The sequence below is a fragment of the Macaca mulatta genome, chromosome 10 (genome assembly GCF_049350105.2).
Source record: "Macaca mulatta isolate MMU2019108-1 chromosome 10, T2T-MMU8v2.0, whole genome shotgun sequence".
In the NCBI taxonomy this organism is placed as follows: Eukaryota; Metazoa; Chordata; class Mammalia; order Primates; family Cercopithecidae; genus Macaca; species Macaca mulatta.
Genome location: NC_133415.1, coordinates 26505308 through 26517509, shown reverse-complemented (window position 1 = coordinate 26517509; position 12202 = coordinate 26505308). Strand labels below are relative to the sequence as shown.

Below are 12202 nucleotides of genomic sequence, written 5' to 3'. Positions count from 1 at the left end.
AAAGGTAGAGTAACAGGACAAAGAATGTTGAAGGGAAGGGGGTCATTCACTAGGGAAGACCCTAGTGAAGAGGTGACATTACCAGGGCCCAGGGGCAGTGAGGAGGGGCCCATGCTGAAGAAGTGATGGATGAATGCATATTCTCAACTACGCCAAGCTACACGAGTGGCAGGGGAGTGAGCACCTCTACCCGGGTCTCTGCAATTATTCCTGGTTAGCCGGTCACCGAATCTGACGGTGGCCTCCTGGGAAGCAGGAGGAGCTGACATTCTCGGAGCAGCTTCTAGGTTTCAGAAATGAGCTAGAGAGTTCAGAGGAATTCCCAGCAAGCAAACGAGGAAGGCAGTGGGGCCTCGCTCTGCAGATGGGGAAGCCGAAGTTTGGGAAGCTGAAATGGACTTCCCAAGGCCACGAGGCTTCCTCAGAATCCAGGTCCACATTCCCAAGCTTCCCTGAGAGGTCAAGCAAGAGTTTCCAGCTTAGGAGTGCAGACACCAGGGCTAATCCAAGACCCCAGTCTTGTTAACACATGTGCCAGGCTGTCTTCAGTGACTCAGAGGGACAGAGAAATTGGGTAATTTGCAAAACCAGCAGTGGGCCTGCGTGGCTTCTCACTCCCAAAGGACCTGGTCACCCACAGAAAGCAGTGGCCAAATGGAAATCTCTCTCATTATCACATCTAAGAAAGACGTTCTAAACCGCCTCTCCCTACCTCTTCATGGTTCAGATGGGGAAACCGAGGCCCAGAGAGGAGAAGACTTGCCCAAGGTCACTAGAGAGGTGGGACACAGCCAGGTGAGGAGCTGTGACTCTGTCACTCCACAGAGCTGCCCCTAGGAGGCTGAGGGCATCCCCGCCCAGCCCCTGCTGGCCAGGCTGAGCCTGTACTTGGAATGTGCCATGGGCATGCCACGGGCTCTTGCTCTTTCTGACACCCACCCCAGCCCTTTGCACACGCTGTTCCCTCTGCCTGGCACACACTTCCCTGGACTCCTACCCTAGCATCAACTGCCAGCTCCTAGGCATCCTCCAGTGCTCAGCTTCCTTGGGGAGAACCTCCTGGCCCCCGCACCCCAATGAGGCCATGTCCTCTTAGGCCCTGTGCACCACTCCATTCTAATACACACATGGTCTTTGTTTCAGTTCCTTGAGCAAAGTCCAAATTCTCACCAGACTTAAGTTCCATGCAGTCAGGGGACCATGCTGTCTTGCTCCTATATTCCAAGTTATCTGGCGCTAGCTCCAAACTACTGCTGGTAAGTGTGTGCTGAATGAACATAAGATCATAGCCATTTGTTGATGAGTTCAACACCTATGCCGAGCTCTAAGTTCTGGGGATGGTGGACTGTATCTTGGTCATCTCTGCATCTCAAGCACCGAGCCCAGAGCCCAACAAGCAGCCAGGCACATCAAGGTTATCCAGACCTTGCAAACCACACAATTCAAAAATATGATCATCAGAGACTTCTTTTCTTTGTGCTTGTCTGAATTTTCCATGTCTTTTTACCATGCACGTGCATTATTTTTGTCATTAAAACATCAATCAATCAATCAATCAATGTTGCCTTACATTTATTACACAAGAATGTTCATATGCCAATGATTGAACAATATGGACTGGGGGGATCTCCTGTTTCTCAACTGCTCTGGGGGGCTCAGGAGGGAGGTGAGATACTCTGGGACTGGCGGCTGAAAGGCAATCTTTCCTAAAGTTGTATTTTTAGGAGCACTGGAAAATTTTCTGGCCAAGAAGGCATCTGAAGTATTTGCAAACACTCAGCAATGGGAAAGATAATATTTCCTAAGACTTTCCCTTTTGGGCGTGCTGAAACCAGTGGCAAATATTCTGGAAAACTCTGAGACCAGCCCGTGACAATTCTTCGAGAAGCCCCTCTATTCCCAGAGCCCTGATGGATGTCCCACAACCCAGAATCACCTACACCTACTCCTTAGTTTCACAGAGGAGGAAATGGAAACCCAGAGAGGAGAAGTAACTTGCCCAGGCACAGAAAGCAGACCAGCCGCAAAGTCAAAGCGAGATCTGAAGGCATTTTATACTCCACAAAGCACTTCTGCACAGCTTCCCTGACTTTGATGTTTCATCAGAAAATGTTCTGGTTTTTTTTCCTCTGCTATCCAGAGGAGACAGCACAGTTTGTGTGTTGGTGGAAGGGGTCCCAACTTCTTCTATCACTGTGTAGGTTCAGGAAAAGGAAAACAAAATCTATCATTTTCATCTCATAGAAGGGGGACATTCTTACACACACACAAAGGCAAGAGGGATGTAATTTCAGAATAAACAACAGTCCTTTAAGTCAAATAAATGGTGCTTTCTGAAAAACTCACTAACGTGGTTCTCGTTTTTCCTGTTTTCTTGAGGACCGGAGGAAAGCCCACATTGGACCCGGAATCTTCATTCCTGTTCAGGAGTCTCAGCTCTTCCTGCAAACCTGCTCTACCTCCCAAACCAAGCTTGTTTCCTCTTTCCCCAACATTATCTCTTCCTTGTAACCTTTAACATTTCTTAAAGAAAACAGAGACACTGCTAACCAGACACAGCCAAAAAGCAAAGTTGGCAGGAAGCAGGAGGAGAGGGAAGGGAGGTGACCCTGTCCTGGAGCCTGCACTCCCCCCCGCCACTCACCCAGAGGTAGCGCAAGAGCTTCAGCAGGCTGGGGCAGTAGTAATACTCCATTTCCAGCACCCAGAGGTTATGTGGTGAGCACAGTACGGTTTCCAGCTTTCCTCTAGCGGGAGCAGCTCTTCTCACTCCTGTCACACTGGAGTCAAGTTCAAGACAGCATAAATCATTCAGAAGCCGGCTCACAGCCAGGGGACCAGCCAGACGGCTCCACTAATGGCCACGGCTGCCTGGAGCACTGAGAAGCCAACACTCGGTCCTATGAGCCCTGCCTGGGGCATCTCTGGCCTCTCGTCCAGTGGGGTGGGTCCACGGGCGGCTCCTTCTGAACCCAGCTGCCTGGACCGTCACCCTCCCGGAAGTCGTAACCATGGAGGGTTTTCAGTTGCACGGCAAGAAGGCAAAAAGAAAGAAGGGGATGCCCGGAAACTGAATGTGTGTGTGTGCGCGCGCACGCATGAGAGTATGAGTGTATGTGCTTTTACGTGAGTCAAGTGTGTGTGCATGTGTGCGTATGAGTGTGTTTTGTGCATGTGTGGACTGTGTGCTGTGCGTGTGAGCCCAAGTGTTTGTGGTTCCTCCTCCCCAAACCACATGAGGAGAAGGAGGCCCCACCACTCTTACAGGGAAGGAAATCAACTCAGGATCCCATCGGTTCATGGGGCTCCTTTGATGGCAGTCATACTCCTTTTAAACTCAGCTAAGCTTCTGATCCCCCCTAGAAGGAGGATGTGGCCATCCCCATTTTACAGAGAGGAAAACTGAGGCCCAGAGAAGTCAAGGGACTTGGCCGAGGTCACGTGGTGAGTTGGTAACTAAAGCAAGGCTGGAACCCAGGCCTCACAGCCATGAGTCCTCGGCCGGTCCACTCCTGTGGGCACCCAGCCCAGCATGGGGAGTGGGGTGCTGGCGAAAGAGGGATCAGCTCCCGAAGGCACTAGCTGCCTGCTGTACCAGTTGGGGAGTGAGGAGAACATCAATTTTCAGAGATTAAAATGCAAATAAAGCACACCTCGGGCAAACCCAAGGAAAACTTTCCCAGATGTTTCCTTCAAAACAGCATGATTTTATCAAGTCACCTCATCTTCCTGAGGCTCAGTTACCCCTTCCGTAAAATGGGATGAATTATCCCTGCATTCAGGGCTTTGAGGATTCAACAAGGTAGAATGCCAAACCATCTAGTTTAGTTTTCATGGTCATATCATGAGGGCAGTATCATCACTTCTATTGTCCAGATGAGGAAACCGAAGCTCACAAGGTCAAAAAGAGGTTCCCGAGGTGAGCAGCTGCTAAACAGTGAGACAGGGATTCAAATCCAAGCCGGACGCACCTGGATCCCCTACTCCACACCAGCTCCCCCGTAAGCTGAGGCCATAACCCAGAGACTGGGGCCAGTGAGCACCGGATGCAAGACAGCTGTGCTTTTGAGGCAAAGTCCTTCCCACTGCTGAGAGGGGAAAACTGAGGCAGAGGAGGGTTCACGGAGGCACCGGGCAGAGGCCCTGGGTTCTGCACCAGGCTCCCGCCCCCAGCCTGGAGCTCAGCACACTGACTGCCCCAGCAACATCCTGGGCCCATCTGTGCTGCATCCTTCAGCCCCACCACCCGACATCGGGCAGAGCAACCAACAGGAAACTCACTTAAACAAGGAGAGGGTGAGCGGAGCACGGTGGCTCATGCTTGTAATCCCAACACTTTGGTTGGCCGAGGCGGGCAGATCATGAAGTCAGGAGATCGAGACCATCCTGGCTAACACAGTGAAACCCCGTCTCTACTAAAAATACAAAAAAATGGCCGGGCGCGGTGGCTCATGCCTGTAATCCCAGCACTTTGGGAGGCCGAGGCGGGCGGGTCACAAGGTCAGGAGATCGAGACCACGGTGAAACCCCGTCTCTACTAAAAAAAATACAAAAAATTAGCCGGGCGCGGTTGTGGGCGCCTGTAGTCCCAGCTACTCGGGAGGCTGAGGCAGGAGAATGGCGTGAACCCGGGAGGCGGAGCTTGCAGTGAGCCGAGATCGCGCCACTGCACTCCAGCCTGGGCGACAGAGCGAGACTCCATCTCAAAAAAAAAAAAAAAAAAAAAAAAAAAAATTAGCCGGGCGTGGTGGCGGGCGGTGTAGTCCCGGAGGCTGAGGCAGGGGAATGGCATGAACCTGGGAGGCGGAGCTTGCAGTGAGCCAAGATCGCGCCACTGCACTCCAGCCTGGGCAACAGAGCAAGACTCCATCTCAAAAAAAAAAAACAAAACAAAAACAAGAAGAGGGTGCTGGGTGCAGCAGCTGAGAAAACCACGGGGTAGCTTCAAAGCTCTTCAGAGGCAGGCCTGTGGTTTCACTGATTCTCAGCACCCCACTCCCAGCAAGCACTGGGTCTCAGCTGCTCGCTGCCTGACAGTCAGGGGTTGGCCCCAGTGATGGCAGAGCCAGGGACTGGCACCAAGTCAGAAGGCCAGCCCTGCTCCCTGACGGCACAGTCAAAGGCCAGCCCTGCGCTGCCCCGTGAAAGCACAATCTGAAGGCCGGCCCTGCTCCCTGACGGCACAGTGGGAAGGCCGGTCCTGCTCCCTGACGGCACAGTCGGAAGGCCAGTCCTGCTCACTAACTGGCGGACAGTACAGCTGAAAAGCCAGCCGTGCTCTCCAGCTGACAGTACCAGTCAGAGGACAGCCCCAGCTGACAGTACAGCCAGAGCACTGGGTCCCGCTGACTGACGAAAGTGCAGAGAAAGGACTGGTCCCTCTGCACTGGCAGCGCCACTGGAGGGATGATGCCAGCTGCCTGGCTGGACCCCTGGCGCTGTGGGTCCTGGCTGGCTGGCTGATGAGTGTCAAGTCTGAGGTTAGGCCCTGCTAACTGAGGGACTAACAGAACAGTGGGACATGCAACGCTTGTGGTTGCCCTACTGAATGACTGTTGCCATAAATACACGGGCCCGCCAGGGCCTTCCTGACACCCCTTGGCTGACAGGGGCCACAGTCAGCATGCAGGCTGCTAAGGGTTGACTATCTGGTCTCCCATCAGCCCAGGACAGAGAAGCGCCCCGAGAGAAAGGGGCTGGAAGGAGGCAGATGGGATGCCAGAGACAGGTGGGATGGAGAGAGGAAGAGAGGATGGCAGGCCAGGCGCATGGCAGAGGGAGGAAGGTGGGAGGAAGGAGAAGGAACTCACAGGTAGGAAAGGCATGAGACAGGGAGGGAAGGGCAAGACAGGGAACACAGAGGGAGAAAGAAGAAAAAGAGAAAGACGAGAGACGTGGAGGGAAAGGAGAGGGAGATGGGTGGGGTAGGGGCTCTGATGGGAGAGTGACAGGCAGGGCAAGGGATGAACCCCAAAGGAAGTCAGAGAAAGCAAGCGAGACTGATGGCCCGGGAGGTGGGCAGGGACGAAGAGCACCGGGAACAGTCGGGGAGAAAGCTGGAGGTGGCTGTGACAATGGTGACAGGGCAGGGGGCTAAGAATAAAATGAGACATTCAAAGGTCCAAGACCTGGCGAGTCCAAGGTGGAGACAGAGCCAATCTAGGACCAGGTGGGAGGCGTGGGGTGGGGAGCACCGTTAGGCAGGTGCCAAAAATGGAGACCCCCAAGTCCCCACCTCCTAGCCAGAGGTGGTCAAAGGCACCAGGGCATGTGCCCAGAAGAAACTGCCCCCAGTGCCCAGTCCTGGTTATCCTACTCTGGCCGCCCTGGCCACCACCCTGCCCCGTGGGCCCAGGCAGCCCGGGGAGTGTGGCTGCATCAGAAGTCAGAGGTTGACGAAGGGGAACAATGTCCTCACTTCCCATCCCCAGGGGCCCTTCTCGATGGCAGGGGACCACCTGCAAGCATGGATGTGACCGAGGCAACTCACACACACATCTTAGATGCTTTCCCTGGTTCCCCATCACTCTTGGGAGAAAATTCAACCTGCTCCCTCCCACCCCAGGCCCCTGTGCACCTCCCACCACTTGACCCCACCCTGCGAGCCAGGCACCCACAAAGGCTTTGCCCATGCTGTTGAAAGCAGGCTTCCTCCCCAAAGTAGGTCACATGGAGACCCCTAAAACATATGTCCACCTAGAACCTGCAAATGTGACCATATTTGGAAATGGTCTTTGCAGATGTAACAAGGTTAAGGGTCATGAGGTGAGATCAGCCTGGATTCCCCAGGGCTATGGTTTGAATGTATGTATCTGTCCAAAATTCATCAGCTGGAACTTAATTACCAAGATGAGGCAGTTAAGAAGCGGAACCCTTGAGAGGTGATTAGGCCATGACAGCTCCACCCTCATGAGTGGAATTGATGCCCACACAAAAGGGCTTGAGGTCAGGTGCGGTGGCTCACACCTGTAATTCCAACATTTTGGGAGGCTGAGGTGGGAGGATTGCTTGAGGTGAGAAGTTCAAGACCAGCTTGGGCAACATCATAGGACCCTGTGTCTATAAAAAATGGAAAACTTAGCCTGGTGTGGTGATATGTGCCTGTAGTCTCAGCTCAGGAGGCTGAGGCAGGAGGATTGCTCAAGCCTGGGAGTTCGAGGCTGCAGTGAACTATGATTGCAATACTGCACTCCAGCCTGGATGACAGAGCCAGACCCTGTCTCTAAAAACAATAATAAAAATAATTTAAAAACAAAAATAAAAGGGCTTGAAGGGGTGAGCTCACCCCTTCCGTCCCCTCACTCACTTCTTTTTTTTTTTTTTTTTTGAGACAGAGTCTCGCTCTGCCGCCCAGGCTGGAGTGCAGTGGCCGGATCTCAGCTCACTGCAAGCTCCGCCTCCCGGGTTCACGCCATTCTCCTGCCTCAGCCTCCCCAGTAGCTGGGACTACAGGCGCCCGCCACCTCACCCGGCTAGTTTTTTTGTATTTTTTAGTAGCGACGGGGTTTCACCATGTCAGCCAGGATGGTCTCGATCTTCTGACCTCGTGATCCGCCCGCCTCGGCCTCCCAAAGTGCTGGGATTACAGGCTTGAGCCACCATGCCCGGCCCCCTCACTCACTTCTGCATGAGAAAACCTAGACAACACCATCTACAAGCAAGCAGGTCCTTGCTAGAAACCAAATCTGCTGGCACCTTGATCCTAGACTTCCCAACCTCCAGAACTGTGAGCAATACATTTTCCTTTCTTTAAATAACCCATCTCGACCAGGCGCAGTGGCTCACGTCTGTAATCCCAGCACTTTAGGAGGTGCCGAGGCAGGCAGATCACAAGGTCAAGAGTTCGAGACCAACCTGGCCAACATGTTGAAACCCCGTCTCCACTAAAAGGTACAAAAACTAGCCAGGTGTGGTGGCGGGGCCCCTGTAATCCCAGCTACTCGGGAGGCCGGTGGCCCTGCACACGCCTGAATTTGCACTGGCCCATGAGCGCTGCACGCAGCCCCGGTTGCCACTCACGCTTCTCCCTCCACACCCGCCGGCAAGCAGAGGGAGGCCGCTCCGGCCTCGGCGACCCCAGAGAGGGGCTCCCATAGTGCCGTGGTGGGCTGAAGGGCTCCTCAAGCACCACCAGAGTGAATGCTGAGGCCGAGCAGGCACCGAGAGCGAGGGCTGCTAGCATGTTGTCACCTCTCAAAATCATCTTTTGATCTAGGCATGAAGATGGCAGACCTACTGTGTGCACTGCACTGTCGGCCACCAAAGGGGACCCAGGGAAGCCAGATATGTGCCCATCTTCAAGCAGTTTATGATTCCCTGAGAGGTCAGGGTGCAGACAGAATAGAACAGGTTCCCAAAGGGGAAACTGAGGCCTAGGGAGAGGATGGGGTGTCTTACAGAGGCATCCCTGGGCCCAGGGGAAGGGTGTGGATGGAGTTAGATTGCCACTAGCTAGCTGGTTAATCTCTCCGGGCCCCTGCTCCTTCACCTAAAATAAGGATGATGACAGTGCCTGCCCCACAGGGTCACTGGAGGCATGAATGAGGTAGTAGGTACAAAGTGTTCAGAGTCCAGTACACAGTTAAGGGCTCAACATATCTTATGCTGGGTGCAGTGGCTCATGCCTGTAATCCCAGCACTTTGGGAGGCCAACGTGGGTGGATCACTTGAGGTCAGAAGTTTGAGTCCAGCCTGGCCAACAGAGTGAAACCCCATCTCTGCTATAACAAAAATTACCAGGCGTGGTGGCGCATGCCTGTAATCCTAGCTACTCGGGAGGCTGAGGCTGGAGAATCACTTGAACCCAGGAAGCAGAGGCTGCAGTAAGCTGAGATTGCGCCTCTGCACTCCAGCTTGGGTGACACAGCAAGACTCCATCTCAAAAAAAAACAAACAAAACATCTTAGCTGTAAGTGACTGGTGGTGTTAGGGAAGCGGGCGCCTGGCAGAGCCAGAATAAGGCCATGTTCAATTTGACTCCATCTTAAGACTAAAAAGCCATATTCCTTGCTGGTCACAAGATAGTCACGGGATGTTTACAGTTGAGGAAACAGCCTAAAGATACCTACAAGGATGCACTCCTACATCAGCACAGAGTCCAGGTGTCCCAATACCCACAACAGCATGTGCTTTCAAGATCATTATAGTTACGCTTCGGTATAGTCACACACTAAAATGTCAAGGATGGTTTTTGTTTTGCTTTTCAAGATTGTTTTATATTTCAATAGTTTTGGGAAGTACAGGTGCTTTTTGGTTACATGGGTGAATTCTATAGTGAGGATTTCTGAGATTTTCGTGCAACCGTCACCCAAGCAGCGTGCACTACACCCAATATGTAGTCTTTCAACCCTCACCCACCTTCCAACCTTCCCGCCAAGCCCCCAAATTCCATTATATCATTCTTATGCCTTTTCATGCTCATAGCTTAGCTCCCACTTTAAGTGAGAACATATAATATTTGGTTTTCCATTCCTGAGTTACTTCGCTCAGAATAACGGTCTCCAGCTCCGTCTAAGTTGCTGCAGAAGACATTATTTCCTTCCTTTTTTGTGGCTGAGTAGTATTCCATGGTGTATATGTGCCACGTTTTCTTTAAATCAATAAAGTAATCGATTTTGTCATGTCATGCGCTCACCTGCAGGTAGACACAGCTTAGCTTAGCTTTTACATAGACAACACTCCTCTATAAGAAAAACTTACAAACCAACCGGGGCAGGGGGTCCAGGATAGCTTTCACTGAACTATCCCTTCTCACTGCACTCCGGAACTTGCTTTGAATTCCTTCCTGTACGAAATCCGAGAACCCTCTCTTGGGGTCCGTTTTAAGACCCTCTTTTCCGGTAACAATGGCATATCCAGTTCAGCCCCCATGGCTAGCAGAGCAACAAGAGGGAGCCCAAACTGCGGCCAGCCCATCAGAAAAGGGGGTTATCTGCCCCAAACAAGGCATCTCTGAGCCAATCCCAGGGCAGAGCCAACCCACAGAGCCCTGAAGAGTGTTTGCATCTACAGCACGTTTGAAATCACTTAAAGCACACAACTAGGGAGTGGGGGGGGCAGAAAACAACAAACACATTTTCCATCCTCACCGTTCCCAGCCTGACCCAACAACTGCCCTCCTGACCCCACCATGTGGAGGGCCAGATGGGATAGGCGGGGTCAGCGAAGACGGGACCCAGCAAGAAGGACCCAGCCCAGTGCAAAAGCCTGAAGTCCTGATATGACCAACACGGATGCATGAAAAAAAAAAAAAAATGCCATGTTGCGTGAAAGCAGCCAGACACAACAAAACCAGGCTGTGTGAGCCCACTGACAGGAAATGTGCAGAAAAGGCAAGACTGCAGAGACAGACCGCAGACGAGTGGTTGCCAGGGGCTTATGCTGGATGGGGTTGCGGTGGCGGGGAGTGCCTGCTAATAGGTACAGCGCTTCCTTCTGGGGTGAGGACAACGTTCGGGGCTAGAGTGATCCCTGGGCAACTTGGTACATTTACTAAAAATTACTGTACACTTCAAATAAGTGAAGTTTATAGTCTGTAAATTGTATCTCAATAAGCTATTGGAGGAGGAGGAGGAGAAAAGAGAAGAAGGGGTAAAGGTGGAAGAGGAAGAGGAGGAGGAAGAGGAGAGGGGCCCGGTCCAGTGGTCGGGCCTGTAATCCCAGCACTTCAAGAGGCTGAGGTGGGAGGAACACTTGAGCCCAGGAGTTCAAGACCAGCCTTGGCAACATGGCCAGACCCTGTCTTGATTTTTAAAAAAGAAAAAAAAAAGTGCAGAAGGAGGAGAAAAGGGAGGAAAAGATAAAAATGAAAGAGGAAAAGGAGGAGAAAAAAATACAGGAGGAAGAGAAGAGGGAGGAAGAGAAAAGGGAGGAGGAAAAGAAGGAGGTGGAGAAGGGGCCAACCATGCCAAGGGATGAGAAAAGAGGGAGAAGCAAGACAGAAGGTCTCACCTGGGCATGGGCATGGCCAGCAGTGCCTAGAACTCTGCTGGAGCGCTCCCTCCCCACTCGGTCAGTGAACATGATTGAACCCTACCAGGAGGTGGGAGCGAAGCTGCTGGGAGCAGGGATCTGCACTCAGGTAGGCCTGAGGTTCAAATCCCAACTCCGGCCCTGCCAAATAGTGTCATCCAGGCCAACCTGCTTCTCTTCTCTGTGCCTCGGTTTCTTCAGACATAAAATGAGGCTGAGAATAACGATAACAATCATGATAATTTCCTCCCTCACAGGGCGGCAGTTAGAGAGGGGTCAGGTGATGTCAGAAAAGCACTCAGCAGGCTGATTGCAAGTGTTCAATCAATGAAGGCCTTGAGGATTAAGTGTGGAGCATTAGGGACACGGGTGAGGCAGGATTCTTGCCCTCAGCGGGGCTCATGGTCTGTAAGAGAAGCACTTGTGCATAAATTACAGCACTAGAGACTAGAGGGCCTGGAATGGAGGAGTTCACAGGATAGGGTGCAACCCAGGAGGGCTTCTTGGAGAAGGTGGCACGGAACCAAGGCTTGAAATATGACAAAAATGTCCCTATTCTCAAGAGACCTCGAATTCAAGTAGAAGATTCAGCATCTCTGGAAATACATCTGCTGTTAGACAGAATGCTGTTTCTATATCCACAAGGTTCTCACTATGGACTTGGCTATCCATACCCCACACTCTTTTTAGAAATAAAACAAAAACAAAATTTTTTTCCCAAAAAATACTTTCTCCAGAAGAGAAAATACCATCCATGAAAATAAATGGGGCAGCCAGAGCTGTGAAGGCTGCAGAGGAACATCCTAAGCTCAGCTGGGCAGCTCTGATGTCAGGTTCACAAAATAGAAACTGACACAGGGCCCGACGGGGACAGAGCAGAATGACACATCTACCGAAATTAGTGGGCTGCATGAAATGATGAACATCTAAGTGGTCATGGAAAATTTGGATGTTTCAGGTTTAGATTGGAGGCCCCAATGTAAAACCGCTTAAAAGCAAATTAAAAACGAAATGTGGAAACTAGACCACCTCCATCCTGCCCTCTTGTGGTCATTTCTGAACGCTGCACAAGGAAACGAGTGCCTTGTTTCAGCTGGGAGGAGAATGAGGCGGGTAAAACAGAGAAACTGGCGGCCCTGGATTGAGCCCCCACCTGTGCCACCTGCCCAGTGTCGGAGCCCAGGCCAAGTCAGTTCGCTCCGCCAAGCCTTAGTTTCCCGTGGGTCTCCTA

At 52.1% G+C, this 12202-nt stretch overlaps 1 protein-coding gene across 3 annotated transcripts in view; it reads right to left on the bottom strand.

Moving 5' to 3' along the window:
• The window catches only part of KIAA1671, a 254234-nt gene that overhangs the window by 123679 nt on the left and 118353 nt on the right, over positions 1-12202 (bottom strand). The window contains exon 1 of one of the 3 annotated variants that reach the window (XM_077950301.1): positions 2645-4732. The exons of the other annotated variants lie outside the window; for them this stretch is intronic. Coding sequence (XP_077806427.1) covers positions 2645-2695 — 51 coding nt within the window. The 5' untranslated portion in view covers positions 2696-4732. Of the gene's footprint in view, positions 1-2644; positions 4733-12202 lie in introns of those variants that run through there. 3 annotated transcript variants of the gene reach the window in all.